The sequence below is a fragment of the Anser brachyrhynchus genome (genome assembly GCF_964034855.1).
Source record: "Anser brachyrhynchus genome assembly, chromosome: 1".
Lineage (NCBI taxonomy): Eukaryota > Metazoa > Chordata > Aves > Anseriformes > Anatidae > Anser > Anser brachyrhynchus.
The window spans coordinates 13,910,767-13,926,942 of NC_137694.1; the positions used below are offsets into that span (position 1 = coordinate 13,910,767).

General features: G+C 40.2%; 1 protein-coding gene across 3 annotated transcripts in view; it reads right to left on the reverse strand.

The window, feature by feature from the left end:
• Positions 1-5,291, reverse strand: part of ORC5 (origin recognition complex subunit 5) — a 71,448-nt gene extending 66,157 nt beyond the window's left edge. Inside the window, exons 1-4 of one of the 3 annotated variants that reach the window (XM_080575364.1) lie at positions 5,175-5,291; positions 4,888-5,013; positions 2,758-2,941; positions 1,335-1,427 (exon numbers count right to left, since the gene is read on the reverse strand). In XM_080575364.1, coding sequence (XP_080431490.1) covers positions 1,335-1,427; positions 2,758-2,868 — 204 coding nt within the window. In that variant the 5' untranslated portion in view covers positions 2,869-2,941; positions 4,888-5,013; positions 5,175-5,291. The other 2 variants (XM_080575365.1, XM_080575363.1) reach the window with 2 other exon arrangements.
• Between the last annotated feature and the right edge of the window lie 10,885 nt (positions 5,292-16,176).

Consider the following 16,176-nt stretch of genomic DNA (forward strand, 5'->3'; position numbering starts at 1 on the left):
TTGCTAACCATCTAGCTACAACACTATCTACAAATATTTATTCAAGGCACTCAATAGCTCAAAAATTTTGAAAAAAATTTAAATAAGTGATTTTATTACATTACAAACAGCAAGTGGCATACTGTTTTACTGGGATTTTTAACATAGGATGCACATCAAGCTGTATTTGGATGATCTAGAAAAAAATAAAGTGAAAGATTTCATATTATCAAAAAGACTCTGAAAATGTACTGAAAACTATTTTTTGTTACATTTTTTCCATTTAGAACTGATTCGTTATGCAAAAGAATAACCATTTATTGTTTGAACTAAAATAACTCATCCTATGCAACACTGCTTCAAGATCTTAGATCTTGAGCGTTAAATATTCTTCAAAGTAAAAAAGATTTTTCTGTGTCTACAAGCGTGCTGACTGGAACTAACTAAACATGTTACAATGAATACAATGTTCTCCTTGAATCTGCAAAAGTACCGGAACAAGTGGCAGTAGCCTTGTATCCAGCCAGTGACTTTCATCATTTCACTGACTCACTTTTTTTGTGGGTGGTTTTGTTTGTTTTTAATTTTCAGCAAACACATTGCTTGCATGTTTGCTTAGAATGCTTTTAATGACTTTACTAAATTCAAGCTTTTAGGATTATATTTAAAGGAGATTATATACACCCAACTGAATGTAATTCAAATTAGTTTGTTGACAAAATAAATACATAAATAAAATTCCACTTTGGCAAACTCTCCTCGCTGTTATTCATCTTCTCCCGCAACTGCTCCTGCATTTGGCCCCTATTATTTTAAGCTAGTAACAAGCTAAGCGTGTTAAGATTCCCTTTACTCTGTACAGATCTTTACAACACATGTTAAACATTACTGGGACATTTGTATCACCAAAATTCTATTCATGAAACTTTCATAGGTATTTTTTTCATATCCAAATAAAATTTTAAAGGAGAATTACAAGAGAAAAAGGTACACTACAGGTGACTTTTAGACTGAACTGGAACCATCGTAAAAGTACTCGCTTGTCACTGGAGGCTAAGTCCCTTTTATAGGGACTGAACAAAATTTGGCTACTATTTTCATTTTAATCGTTTCCTGGAAAGGTTATGATGAAATATATCTTACCATGCACTATTTCATATTATCCTAAACGTACTAGTGAGCAGAAACTATGATCGTGTTCACTACACAGTAATTAGAGGAAAAGAATCAAGAAGGCAGAAACAGCTCAGGAAACAAACCATTCTGGCAAAGCAGAAGCTAGTCTGAGGGAATATATTTTTATCACCCCTCCATTACACAGTTCTAAATTCAGTATTGATTGCAAACAAACTTACCTGTAATGTGTTTAGAAGAGTTTGCATCACATAGGTCTTTCCACTGGATGTATGTCCGTAGATAAAGATGGATGGAAAACTAAACTGCTGACGCTACGTGAGGAGGAGGAGAGAGGGAACAAAAAAAAAATAATCAGGAAAGTTATTGCTGTTTCAATAGCTCTTCTATTTTGTTCATCAGATAGAGGATTTATCAATGAAGTTTTCCTCCAAAAGAAAAGTTACCTTTAAAATCGAGGCATTAAATATAAAACATGCCAAAAAAGACGAAACACAAAATTTGATCACATTGATACTGTGACCATTGAAATGTTGGGAAAATCAGTCCCAAGAATCGAGTTTCACATGAAGCCACCAGTGAAACTGCTATGCGAGGAGACATTTTTTCACTAAAAAAAGTTAAAAGTCTCAAGAAATAAGAAAAACAGTTGGCTCTTAATTCAAATTAGTTATCTAACAATCAAAATCCTGGCAAGGGCAAATTGGAAAATTTTTCAATGTTCTAACTTCTACAAATACTACAAAGCTGCTTTTCTTTTCATCAGCACTACACAGAAAAGAATTAAATGAGTTGAGGAGATGGTAAAGAAGTTTGTTCTTCCCTCGTGAAGAAATATTCGATATAACATCACTATTTAATTAATGGTACTGATGCAGTACATTCCATCTATTTTTTACAATACAAGGAAATTAACCTATTACTTTTTTATTTCGTTCTGAACAAGCATTTATTCTTGTGTTGTCATTTTGAAGAATCTTGTACACTGACTTAAAAACTGAAGAAAAAATAAATTTGACAAACATTATTTATGAATAACAATGATAATCAATTAACCCAAGATGAATGCATTCTTGTGCAAGATATGAGGATAATCTGACCTGCATATTTAACAAGAATTTAAGATTTTTTTTAGAAGGCTTGTTGCCACTACGCTTGTAATAAATACAGCGTTTAAGTTTTACATACTTATTATCTACAATTAAAGGTAGAAGCAGATACTAATTTCCATTTCGTTAATGGAATATAAATGAATAGATCAGCTGCTTTTAAGTTTGCAGATAAAAACCTCCATTGCTTTTTTTACTACAGCTTTGCCAACCACTAGCAGAATCAGTTAATAACCCAGCGATTTCAAAACCTTATGGCCTGCAACAGAACTACCAACTACATCAACTTCAGGTACCTAGAGTTCATTCACACAGGTAATAGATTTACAGGTAAAAATACAAACAGAATTTCTACAGTGCCACTGAAAAAAAATTTACCCAGAACTTACTAGAATCTATCAGCCAAACACTGATGTTAAAGATGGGGAAAAAAAAAAAAAAAAGACATCACAAAAGCTTACGCAACTTCTACTGCTCACTCTGAGATAATAAAACATCTTTGTTCTACTCAAACATGCAATATAGAAAGCACTACCTCTCCAAATATGGACAGCAACATGGACACTTGGGATTCTCGACAAGGCACCAAACTTTCCAAGCGAAGCAGTGTAGCTGCTGGATACGCCGAATGTTCGAGATTAGGCATTTTGATGTTCCTGCAGTTAGCCACCTAAACATGCACGTCCCTCTTGAGGTGTGGAGACGAGAAATCAAGCGATCTGGAAAACAAAGATTTTAATTATCATCTCTTGCCATATACATAAAGAAGCGGCAGCAAGAATTGACGTAAAATCTAAAGAGACATTCTAGCTTGGGATAACAGTATTATTATGCTAGAGTTAAAGACCACATCGAAATAGGCCTTTACTACATAAGGCATTATACAGATGTTTTCACACCAGGCAGAATTCAAAAACAAAAATAAACAGGGGAAGGCATACAGCATATCAGCAAATGAATATGCCAAAGAATTGTCACAGTTTAGTCAACTGGAGAAACATATATTTTGGTCTGCTTTCATATACATTTAGAAGTAGCAAGGGAATAACATGAGGAAAGCAGATTAGTCACAGATCATCTCCTCCCTAGACAACCAATAAATTAGGATTTACATATAACAGCAAACAGGTGGGGCATAAGGAAAGATGAGGAACACAAAATAATAGCTCTTTGTATGTTAATACAACAGCATAAAAACCTAAATTTAAAGCAGCAGAGACATTTGAAGAAAATCCAGCTGATGATGAAGTCCAGAAATACTGCTCAAAAATAGTAGGAGCCCAATTACCAGACCAGTTACGTAAAGCTGTAACATAAAATTACAGTATAATTTTAGACTAGGACTATTCATGAAAGACTAAAGGTTCATCATAGAACGGTTTAGGTTAGAAGGGACCTTAAATATCACCCAGTCCCAACCCCCTGCCATGGGCAGGGACACCTCCCACCAGACCAGGTTGCCCAAAGCCCCATCCAGCCTGGCCTTGAACACCTCCAGGGATGGGGCAGCCACAGCTTCTCTGGGCAGCCTGTGCCAGGGCCTCACCATGGTTTAATTGTCCACTCACTAGAAAGACTGGATTTTAGTTACAAAACACAGAGAAGCACCTCAGTTAAAGATAACACTTTGCCTCAACCTTCTAAAATCGCTGTAAAGATGGTACATTTGTTTGTAGCAAAAGAACTGAAATAACCTCAAGAGCTAGAATCTGACTTTGTCAAACCTAACACAACCAAAAAGTAAATTTGGAAGTTTTGGTAGTACAATAGATACCTCATCAGCAGACAAGTGTATCTGCAAGTTATCAAGACAGTAAATAAAGCACTCCACGCTCCACTGTATTTACAAATGCCTTGCTGGGCATAAATACAATGCCATATGAGAAATTATTAGGTTAGCAAAAGGGGATTAAAAATACTATGGGAAACAGTACCTATTCAAGTATCTTCAAAAATGTAATGAAAATTTTAAAAAAATTGATACCTTACAGTTTCTCTCTGTAAATTAACTACGAAAAATTATCAAGGATGGAAGGAAAATATGCAGACAGCCTCCAAAACAGGGAACAAGCAAAGTCAGAAAGTTTCAGAAACAGATGAAAGGCTCACATGGATTTAAGGACAGCTCTCTTGCTCCACTGGCTGCACTCTCTAGGGCTTGACGCAGCACCCCGAGCACACCTAAAGCCACATTAGGTGTCTCAGCCCCTCTATCCTGCTGCTTAAGCGACTCCAGAAAAGCACGGATCTCCTGCTGATCACACTGTACCTGCCAGCCCCGTGAAGACATTTCTCAGCCAGGCTAACCTCCACCAAACGCATTTAAGCCGCTGAATGAAAACCTTACATCACTACTGACTGCATGTACGTGCCTTGCTCTCCAGCAGGATACCATCCTAGAAAAAGGGTGTTTAGGGCGATATTTTCAAGAAACAATTACTTTTGATTAAACAGCTACGTTGGCACAACGATAAACGGCCTAGCAGCAGCCCAGGCTGCAACCAGGATGCTCCTGAGCAGGGCTGGAAAACTGCTGGGAGGCAGTTAGGAGGCTGCGTGGAGACAGTCGGGAGGCTGTCTGGAGGCTGTGTGGAGACAGTTAGGAAGCTGTTTAGAGGCTGTGTGGAGGCCGGACTCGGAGCAGCCCGGAGCAGCACCCACTTACTTCCCCGGCAGGCACAAGCAGCACACCTCGGGCACAAGCCAGGCGTCTCGGCTGGATCCGACGCTTCGGGAGGACGCCCCTCAGCTCCCCGGTGCTGGACCACCGACGCCCGGCACGGCTCCGCCGCTTTATCGCGGAAAAAAAAAAAAAAAAGGAGAAAGCCGTGAGGAGGCTCGCAGCGCCCGGCTTCCCCTCAAGCCCCGCGTTCCCCCTGGGGGGATACCGCCTCGCAGCGAAGCCCTAGCTGAGGGCGAGCTGGGCTCGGACCGGCGGCAGGAGCCCCTCACCTCACGCCGCCCCCCCGCAGCCCGGCCGGCTACAGCCCCCTCTCCTCAGCCCGCCCCGCCGCCCGCCAGCTCCCGCCGTCGCCTCCCGCCCATGCGCGCCGCGCCGCCGGCGCATGCGCAGTAGCGGAGTGAGGCTGGCTGCCCTCATTGTGGGACTGGCAGAGAGGGAAAGGGCGGGAAGGAGGAGGGATGGGGCTGTGAAATAAAGTGTGAGGGAAGGCATGGCTGCGTCCGAGTGCTTTGTGAGGGGGCTGCTTCTTGAACTGTGTCAGCCTCTCTTTCTGACAGACAAGTCTCTGTTATTCCCAGCTTTGAGGTCCTTTGTGTGAAGGCTCTGGGGCTGTCACAGGTGTCGTGTTAGCCTTTCCCTTGCAGGTGGAGAATAAATGTTGCCAACAGAGAAGAGCGTAAAAACAAGCATGAGGTTGTGCGTGTAACTTATGTATGTTTAAGCACAGCTTAAAGGAGGGGTTGGCTGGAAAGCTGCCAGTTGAAAAGGGAGCTGGGGGTGTTGGTGGACTTTTGGCTGGATATGAGCCAGCAGTGTGTGCTCAGGTGGCCAAGAAGGGCAATGGCATCCTGGCTTGTATCAGGAATAGTGTGGCCAGCAGGACCGGGGAGGTGATCGTCCCCCTGTACTCGGCTCTGGTGAGGCCGCACCTCGAGTACTGCTGGAGTTCAGCTCTGGGGCCCCCAGCACAAGAAGGATGTGGACGTATTAGAATGAGCTCAGAGGAGGGCCATGAGCATGACCAGAGGGTTGGAGCACGTCTCCTACAAAGACAGGCTGAGGGAGTTGTGGTTGTTCAGCCTGGAGAAGAAAAGGCTCCAGACTTTGGGTAACCTGGTCTGGTGGGAGGTGTCCCTGCCCATGGCAGGGGGTTGGAACTGGGTGGTCTTTAAGATTTCTTCCAACACAAAGTGCTATGCGATTCTGAGCTTTGGGGTCTGTTCCAGTGTCACTTTGCAAGCAGAGCTCGCTATAAATAAATAAAATAAAAAGGTCAAGAACTCATAACATAGTCAAAACTAGAAGGTCAAAACTCATAAGTAGCTGTTGCTAGAGATAGGACTCTTGTCTAAGTATCTAGCTGGTTGTGTGTGGCATAATAATTTGTTTTCAGTTTACGTCTTCCATCAGCTATATTTTTCATTGATGTCACTGAATATGCATTTCTGCAGAGCTTTAAATGTTTTCTTAATTTATACTAAGTTGTCACATTCCCTTTTATCTTAATCTGACAATGAGTTGCTTTTGTGTAAAATGTATTCTAAAAGAGAAAGCAAACAGTAAACTGAGGTTTGAAACAGCAAACTGTCTAACAGCAGAAGAGAATCTTTTCTCATTGCATTCATGGTCAGATATTTTACATTCTGTTTTGTCTGTCAAACTGATACACAGTACAAGTAGTAGAAGTATTTTTTTATTCTTAATCTGTCCAGTTCAGGAAAAATAAAAATAAAAACTATTCCCTGATTTTATTCAAATTGCTAGTATCCATATTCCTTGAATTTATAAACATGCTTAAGTGCATTACAGGATTAGGTTCTTTAAGTTATATACACAGAATCATACACATTTTATGTAGGCTCTATATCTATGTATAACTGTACAGAGAGTGTTATGCATATAGACTATGTGTAGAATTTCATTCTTTATTTCTCTCAGTCTTTCCAGGATATATTTGGCCAGAGATGCCATTGTGCCTTATGCTATTGACACTATATTTGGATTATTACTTAGCAGTCTCTTTCTATCCAGAAAAATCAATTCAAGCTGGTAGAGGTGCAGAAAGGGTCTCCAGTGAAGAGTGGGGAGATAAGAAATTATTGCCCTGGAAAGATGTTCTCTTGAAAGCATAGTTAAGGTGGTATAAGGAATTATTGCAACCACATGTTCCCTGCTTTGCTAGACGTTGTTACAGCTCCCTCAGCCAAGCCAGTGGAAAGGACAGTGTCATCAACCACCTCTACATAAGTCATCCATTTGACTTAAATTCCCAGACAGACGGTATTTGAAATATAAACTCAGTGATGAAGGGTTCTCAAGTGGTTCATTGTGCACAGTGTGGTAGAGGAACTAACCTTAAATAATGAAAGAGAAAAGGTCTCTACAGTAGCTTCTGAAATGATTTCAGCTTAATCTGCTAAAGGATGTATGACGCATCCTAAAGAAGGACAGGATTTGAGCTTTGATGAAGAATAGACACCAAAGAGGGGAGAAGAGCTGCTTCAGTTATAGGACAATGTTGTAACAGGGGTCTGTATGGAAATTATCGAATAGTTTCTAACCATTAAAATTAGGAAATTCTCAAACAACTTTCCCAATATCAGGAGCAAGAAAACTAATGCTGAGTTGCCGTCAGTTATATAAGAAAGGGGTTATGAACGTTGTTTGTGGAGCAGAAAGAAGGGTTCAGTGACTGAAATTTCCTTCATTCATAGGAACAAGCTGCCACAAAATGAGAGAGATGTTGGGTGGCTGCCATCAGAATTTGTAGAAGTCTTGCTAAATATAGAAATGCCCCTGAATTGATACTCTTCACTGTTTTAAACAACATCAGAGCAATCTTGTAAGTACAGTGCTGCAATAAGAAGGATCACAGTGAAATACACTAGTAAAAGCAAACTCCTTAAAGTAAAAGCAAACTCCTTAATTTTAGCTGGATGGAAACCTACCATTCCACTTAGTATAGTTTTACACGCATGTTATTTAAAAAAATGCATAACCAAATGCATCTTTAATGCATCTCTAATGCATCTTTAAAGAATGTATGAAGGGCAGAAGTATGTCAGACCAGACAACTTTGAAAGCACACACACTCCATTCTAGGGAAAGTGGGGCTGTATGCTCCAGCTGTACAAAGAAGGTGGTCATGCACATTTTAAGTGCCCACCAGAAGCCTAACAATCTATTTCATTTTATATTTTATTATTTTTATTTTAATATTTTATTATAATATTTTGCTTTATTTTTATAAATGATATATAATGTAATATAATTTATTTGTATTTTATTATAATATTTTATTTTAATTTTTTATTATTTTATTTACTATTTATTGTCAAATGAAATTATGCAGAGGTAGGTAAATCCATGCACAAGCCCGCACCTCACTTATAACCACAAGAAGCTATTAGGTCCCTTCAGGGTATCAGCTCACCTCCTCGTTCTGCTGATACCAAAACTAGGAAGATGAGGCATCATTATGCTTCTCGGCCTGTCTGAAATAGAAGATTTGGACCAAAGGGCTTTGAGTTACACCAGGAGAAGTAGTCCCTGGAGACAGTTCTGTGGATTAGAAGAATACAATATGTCTCCTTCATATCTTTTCCTGCCTCGCTCTTAGCCCCTGTGGCTGTGCCGGGGGGAATGCTGATGGTGACATGGCAGTGCTCAGAGCCAGCAGAGGTTCTCTTGCACTGGTACTTAGCAGCTGAGGATCCGATCCATAATTTCTCATTAAGTTTGCTAAAGATAGACAAAGATGAATGTTTAACAATCTAATCGTTAGTGATTATAATCACTGACAGTGGATTTTCAAGCAATTAGTAGTAATTAAGCTCTCATTTATAACTCATTAATATGAAAAACAGTAATTCTATGGATGAAATACTCCCACAGTATCTAAGGGAAAGTATTTTGCAGGCAGAAATGTATGATGAACCATCTAGAGTTTCAGTTCTCCAAAAGAGATTTGATAAATACATTATCATAGCCAAATACTGCTAAAATTTCAGCTGGTTGCTGAGACAGAAATCAGCTGCACAGTATCATAACAATTTACTTAGACTTTAGGCCCCAAGGGAAACAATCTGTTAAAGGTGATTGAGAGAAAATGGATGTTTTTCTTCAAACTGCCAATAAACAAAGTCAATTCAGTAGTTTTATTTTTAGTTATGTTTTCATTAATTCTAGGCACTGTTCAAAAACTGTTTGTTTTCCAATTTCTTTTACTGGGAAAACGATGACCTAGCACCAAAATCCCCAAATAAATTAGTGTATTAATTAATGTGTGTATTTCTACAAGGATATATGTAGCAGCTTGCAGTAATGTACATACTCATAGAGAATGCTTTACCAAGAGCATATCTTTTTTGCTATGAAATTACTGAGTTTTTGTATGTTTACTCCTTATAAAGTAAGAGGACCAAAAGAGATGTGTGTCTTTATGCATACTTATCCAAAACCTTTTATTTATCATTAGATACTCAGGTTCTGAAAGTTATAACAAAGTGGTACCACTTCTAGCTAGACTTAGTTCTACCTGGAAATTCTTGTTTTACTTGGCTGGATGCCTGGACATAGGCTAAAAGAATTGGGCACCTGAGTTTAAACTCATTGGATTTCCAGAACTGGCCTTTATCTTTGCACTGCAGAAAAATGAAGTTTTGTTTGTGATACTGTACCTAACGTGTCAGTGACTTAGCAACCCTCTTTCGGAATTCAGTGAAAAGCATAGGTTTTAGGGTATGCAAAATTTAAGCAAATCATCAAAGCACCTAGATATTTCTCTATATATTCTAAATATTTCTCAAGTTGTGCTAGAAAAATCTTATACTCTTATTTATTTTTAGGTGAACCAACCTTTTATTTACACATTTCAATATGCAAAATTATTTTATTCAGGAGTCAAACTGAAAATGAAATTGCATATGTAACTTTGTTTCTTATCCCTACAGAAGCCTGCAGAAGGTCAGAGCTGGGTGGAATTTCCAAACAATGTTATCTGCTTTTTTCATGGGATAGTGACACACTCAGAGGGAAAGCATTGAAAAAAATCTAGTCGCCATTAGCTGAAAGGACTTTTGCTCTTCTGTGTCCATAACTAAGCAGTGATTTGGCTTCCTACATACAGTATCTGTAAATCAAAAATGGACATACATGTTTGTCTCATGTAACCTGTGATGCTGGAAGTGAATCCTCTTGCTTTCCTATTTCCATTAAGTTAAAAGGATGTTCCATTCCATGACATTATGTGTCATGTCTTTTTTTTTTTTTTAATTCCTAAATACCAGAACATGCGACTACCCAGGGAACAATCAGTGCTCCAACATCTGTATTAGTGCACTCAGTGATGTGCCCATCAGTGAAATGAGAGGTGAGGGTATCGCTCAGCAGTTTGGTGTCACAGGTAGGCAATACAGTTTTCTAAAGCAGCTAGGCTTACGATCCTGTTTTATGTTGTGTACATGCATGAGTGTCTCCATCAGTCCAGACATTCCTGCCAACTTTGTTTTTGTATCTGCTTCCCAATTTCAAATATATCTGTAGGAGAATTTCTGTATCTGTGGTACAAGCTATGTAGCAGATTATGGAAAATAAGCAGCCATTAGGAAAGCAATCTTCCTATTAACTACTGAGCCCGCAGCAAGTTATTACTATTAGGAACGAGAGAGTCCTCACAGGAGGGAAATTTTAGGAATGCCCTAGGCAAAGGAAATGCTCCTCTGAGTTTGAACCTCCTCACTCACCAGAGAAGCCACAAAGTAAAACTGTACCTGAGCAGTTTTCTGTGTTCAGAGAGAGTTCCCCTCTCATGATTCTGCAATACTTTTTGTTCTGTGGCAGAACTTCTCTGAGTAACCTGAGTCTTCAGGCCTGCTTGGTCTATGTAGCGCACCGATAGGCTGCGAAATGCAGCAATGTTTGCCAGGTTTCTCTAAAAACAGTCAACGCAGACAAGAATCACAGAATCACAGAATGCCCCAAGTTGGAAGGGAGCCACAAAGATCATCGAGTCCAACTCCTGGCTCCACACAGGACCACCCAAAAGTCAGACCGTGTGTCTGAGAGCACTGTCCAAACGCTCCTTGAACTCCAGCAGCTCGGTGCTGTGCCCACTGCCCTGGGGAGCCTGTCCCAGTGCCTGACCACCCTCTGGGTGCAGAACCTTTCCCTAACCCCCAGCCTGACCCTCCCCTGTCCCAGCTCCACACCAGCTGAGGGTGCACAAGAAGTTGGGAGGGGACACAATGAGGACAACTGGCCCAAGCTGACCAAATGCCATACCATATGGCATCGTGTGGAGCAATAAACCTGGGAGGGTTGGCCAGGGGTAGAGTGGCAATTGCATTGTGCACCATTAACTTTGTATATATACATTACTATCATTATCATTATTATTATTTTCCCTTCCTTTTCTGCCCTACTAAACTGTCTTTATCTCAACACATGAGTTTTACCTTTTTTTTTTTTTTTCAATTCTCTTTCCCATCCCACTGAGGGGGAGTGAGTGAATAGCTGTGGTGCCGAGCTGCCTGCTGGGTGAAACCCTAACGTATGCCCTCCTTTGGACACTCTCTGATAGTTTTATGTCGTTATATTGTGGCATCCAAACCTGCCATGGTGCAGAACATGGTTCAACGCACATTCTCTTCCTATTAATCTGGCAGTGGAAATATTAACAAGGTACCACATCACTGTACAGGAAAATCATCCATTCACAATTGATAAGGATGGTTTCCCACACCGTTTTAATGTCTAGAGCCACTAGAAATGTGATGTGTGAAAGCCGAACCACATGGCAGAGATGGAATCAGAGCATCGTGTGAGGTTATTTTCGATATATCCATGTCTATGGAATGATGCAGCCAGTCAATGCGATGCATTGCAGCCCAGCTCACGCCAATTTGGAGGGCTTGTGGTATTGGTCTGCTGCTAGCAAATGCACCTTTTGAGAGTCAGGGCAGCACCCTGGCTTCTTCCCTTCTCTCGGTCTCTACACGAGAGAAGCAGCCGGTCGCCATGTGCTGAGGGTGATGGACTAGTGCCTGGTCTGCGAGGGTCCTGGAACAGGAGAAACACCAGTGTTGGGCTAGACACAAGGACCTAGGCTGTAAACTGCTTGGTGGGGCCCTGTGTAAAGCCAAGGGGTGTGTTCTTTAACAGTGAAAAACTATTTTTCAGCGGTAGGCCAGTGTTTTGATTCTCCCTGCCATTCAACCCAATGTAGCACTGTTTCATATGTTAATCAAAGGTGTTTATTGTGTTGCTCACAGCTATGCCATGAGCATACAAATATATACATGTGTGTGTATGTATATGTGTGCGTCTCTGTGTTATGAGTCTGTTCGGAAGGAACATTTCTGCCAGTTACTGCTTGTGATAGTGCAGGGTATTAAAATGCAGCACTGACACTTCTAAAAAACATGCTTGCTAAAAACGTTTTGCTTCAAAAAGGAATTACCCTTCTTTCACTTCTAAGATATGACGTAGAAATATATGTGGCTATTACATGCATTGACAGCAGGGTAAGGCACCTGGATTAGCGAGAAATTAACCAAAACTAAACATGTAGATCCCAGCTGGGAGAGTAGCTAATGGCTAGTATTACTCAATACGCTTTTCTGATATGCAAAATCCATAATCCGAATTTCTCATGGGTCTTCTGAACCAAAACTGTGGCATCAGGTTCTTACTGCTCAAATCCACAGTCCCATTCAGCTGTGCTGGGGCTAGGTAAGGGCTGCCCAGCTGCATGGACTGACTCGTGGGTTTAACCCTCATACCACCACGGGCACTTTGCACAGGTGGTTTGGTAGAGACCCCTTAATTCTTTGGTTAATTCCATAATTGATCCCACTTTAAACACACTCCTTTGATTTTAGGGTTACACAGGAGCTTTCTAGATCCCAGTGTAAATTAAAGTAAGCTTGAACTTGTTTTCGTTTATATTAAACTTCCCCCAGCGCCAAGAAATACTCACACGGCATTTATCTCTGCGTTCCCTGAGGGACCCTTGAGCAGAGACGAGTGACAGCAGGGGCTGGCAGCCGTCGTGAAGCATTCTGCACGGGGACGTGATGTCAGAAGGCCATTTCTGCAGACTTGTAAGGCCCTGAGAAATTGTAAAGACTGGTTTTTGGTTTTGTGGTGGTTCTACCGTGACACAGTCTGTGTTATAGGTTTAACATTCCCAAGGAGTGTAATCTGTTGGGAAAGATTTTGGTTCCTTAAATGGGGCACGTAATTGCTGAACCATTCATTGAGAGCCTGTGTTCTTTCACCTGGACCTGGTATTTCTTTAAAAAGCAGTTGAGTCGGTTGCTGTTTCATAGTCACAGTTGTATCATGCTCGACTTCATTCCTGTTTTTTTTTTTTTGCTAGTTTCCAGTAAATTATGAGGCAGATCCCAACACATTTTTGTCAATGTAAAACTGAAAATGATTTTAATCTTTAAATAGAAAATCAACTAAGCATATACACTGCAGGAGGAAGTAGCAACTGAGTCATCACATTTGTGAACTAAACCTTAATATCACCATTTTAATCTATAAAAGTAAAAAAAAAAAGCAGCTAAATTTTACCCTGACAGATAGACTGCTTACTGAGACAAACGAAAAATCCTATCTACTTCTCAGCTTGAACTTTTTCTTCAGCTTATTTTCCATGGGCATACAGATGTCTCAGTCTTATGCCAGCCTCTTAGCAAAGTAAATTTGGTATTTAACTAAATGCAGAGGAGAAAAAGTCTGCGATAACAATTTTTAATAATCCTAATTAATTATTGATTAGTGCTAATGACAGTAAGCAAAAAATTGATTTGGTGTTTGTACTGAGCTGAAATAATTTACTTGTAAAATGAAAGTGATTAACCGGTAAGACTAACAGCAATAATGTAATAATCTCTCATTTCTAATTTACCACATTAATAAAAAGGTCTCTGTTTGGTTAAGTGGTAAATCAAAGAAAGGAATGCAAGATGGTTTTAGGAAGTAGACCTTTCATTGCATTTATTGCTAGTATGTTTTGGTTTCTTGCAACTAGAACACATAATACATGATTTGGGGATAAAAGCTGTAGAAACCTTGGTAGATGAGGATTTTTTTTTTCCTTGCAGTACCCTTTGGGTAGCTGTAAATGACCATTTAGAATTGACCTCTTTCTTGTTCGTGTCTTTCAGCTGCTTTGTCAATATTTATAACAATTGTCATTTTTCGCAAAGCATCCTAGCACTTAACCTACACAACCTATACTCCTCTTCCATCTAAAGAAAAATCTGTGCTGCCTTTGAGAATTTCTGCACTTAGCAATGTTTTTTCTTCTCTTTACTCACCAGTACGCTCCCACAGTCAGGTATACTGAGTATTTCAAAAGCAGCTCTGAAACCACATGCAGTATTTGACTGCATTTCAGAACAAGCTGTAATCATAGCATAGCAGAAGCCTAATTATCGCCATTTTTCCTGTTCTTTGATACATAGCATAGCAAAAGGCAGTGTTAAGGAAGGACTGGAAAGAGATAGCTCTGCCAGTATTTACGAAGATATGTTCCCAAATATAATTCCCTGTTGAAGGGTGGAGGGTGTTGATTGGAAGGACAATGTTGGGTGACACCACAAGCTGATCAAAGATGCAGCAACATTTCCCATTAAAGAGTGAGGAGATGTGTGTGGTGATGGGCTGTGTATGCAAAAAAAAAAAAAATCATTTGCTGAAAATAGATATAAATCAGAGTAAAGGGATCCAAGATGGTGCCTGGGTTACAAGTGACCAGCAGGATGGAGATGTTGCCCGCAGAAAGTCAAGAAAGAAAGAAAGAGTTCATGAAGGTTAAGAACTCTGGTTTAGACCCTTTTAGGTCAACGTTACATTTAGTCTCTGAGGAATGATCTCAGAGAGAGCCTGTGAATTTTAATTTCATACAAAACGGGCTGACTGGAAGAGAGAGGGTTATTATTACTGAGCTAGGCCAGAGATAGGAGCTGTATTTGTATTCACCAGAGAAGACGAGAAGATTTAAAAGAAAAGATGTCTGTTGATACTTTATCAAGAAGAATTTCCTCAACTATGAGTAAAACCAGTTTTCATCTGAAGACATTTCAACTGGTGATTTCAAACATTAAGAGTACAGTCATTGTTTTCTCTATGAAATTAGTGAAGCTGCCAAAGCCTGCCTTTGTGTCAATATGTAACCTGCTGATATCGCAGTTGTGTTTGTTTACACGTATCAAGACACTGCGTGCTCTGAATTCTGTTTTGTTCTGGCAAGATCAAAGTCAAAATGGTGTAACACCCACATCAATTATTTATGAATCCAGTCACAATACTGAACGTGTCTTGATCAAAATACCACTATAATTCCAAAGGAGATGCTGACCTCTACTCTAGCCCAACTTAATTCACAAACCAAAATGTCAAAGTTGTTCATTTTTCAGTTCTCATGGTTATTGAGGCTGCTATGGCAAATAAAATCCGGGCATATCAGTGATTCATGGATCTAGACATGAAAGAAACATGTATGTCATATAACCTCATGGTGTCATATGTTCAAGAATACTCCAGAAGCCTCATATACTTCACACAATTGCTTGGCATGGTTTTATTACTTCCAGTGGAAGTTAGCAATTAGAGCCATCTTTGCTGTTTTTCCCTTCCCCACCCGCCTGCAAAAGATGTATAGCAGTGGCAGACTTTCTACGCTCTGCTGAGCCTGCTACATATATTCTAATGTGCAAATTACTGGCTGAATTAGGAATAGCACAACGGCCCAGGGGGGAATAGCATGCATGACAGCAATGGGCCATGAAAGAGGAGACCCAAGGGACTCTGGGGAGCAGCAGAAAAGAATATTCCGAGGCAGAAAGTGGTGGCTCAGTGAGTGTGAGTGCTGGGCAGAGGGCAGCGAAACAGGGCTGTGACGGAGAGTTTGGAGGTGTGAGCATCAAATGAGCAATAAGAGCGTGCAGTAGTTGCTGAGATAGGTATGGGTACCTACCCTCTGGCAATGGGATTTGCTTGGGGCTGACCAGCATTGGTAGCATTTTGGTCCCTGTGTCAATCAAGAGAAATATAACCCATCCCTGAAGGAACAGGCTGGCTCCATTACAGAAATATATGTTATGCTTAATGTACATGGTCTAGAAAATGCAGTTTATATAGCTGTCCAGACAGATATCACAACACTAAAAATAGGAAGGGCAAAAGATATAGTGTTACATACAAGACACAAGTAATAGAGACTTTGTTAGGGGGAAGGGATTGAAACAGAAAATATAA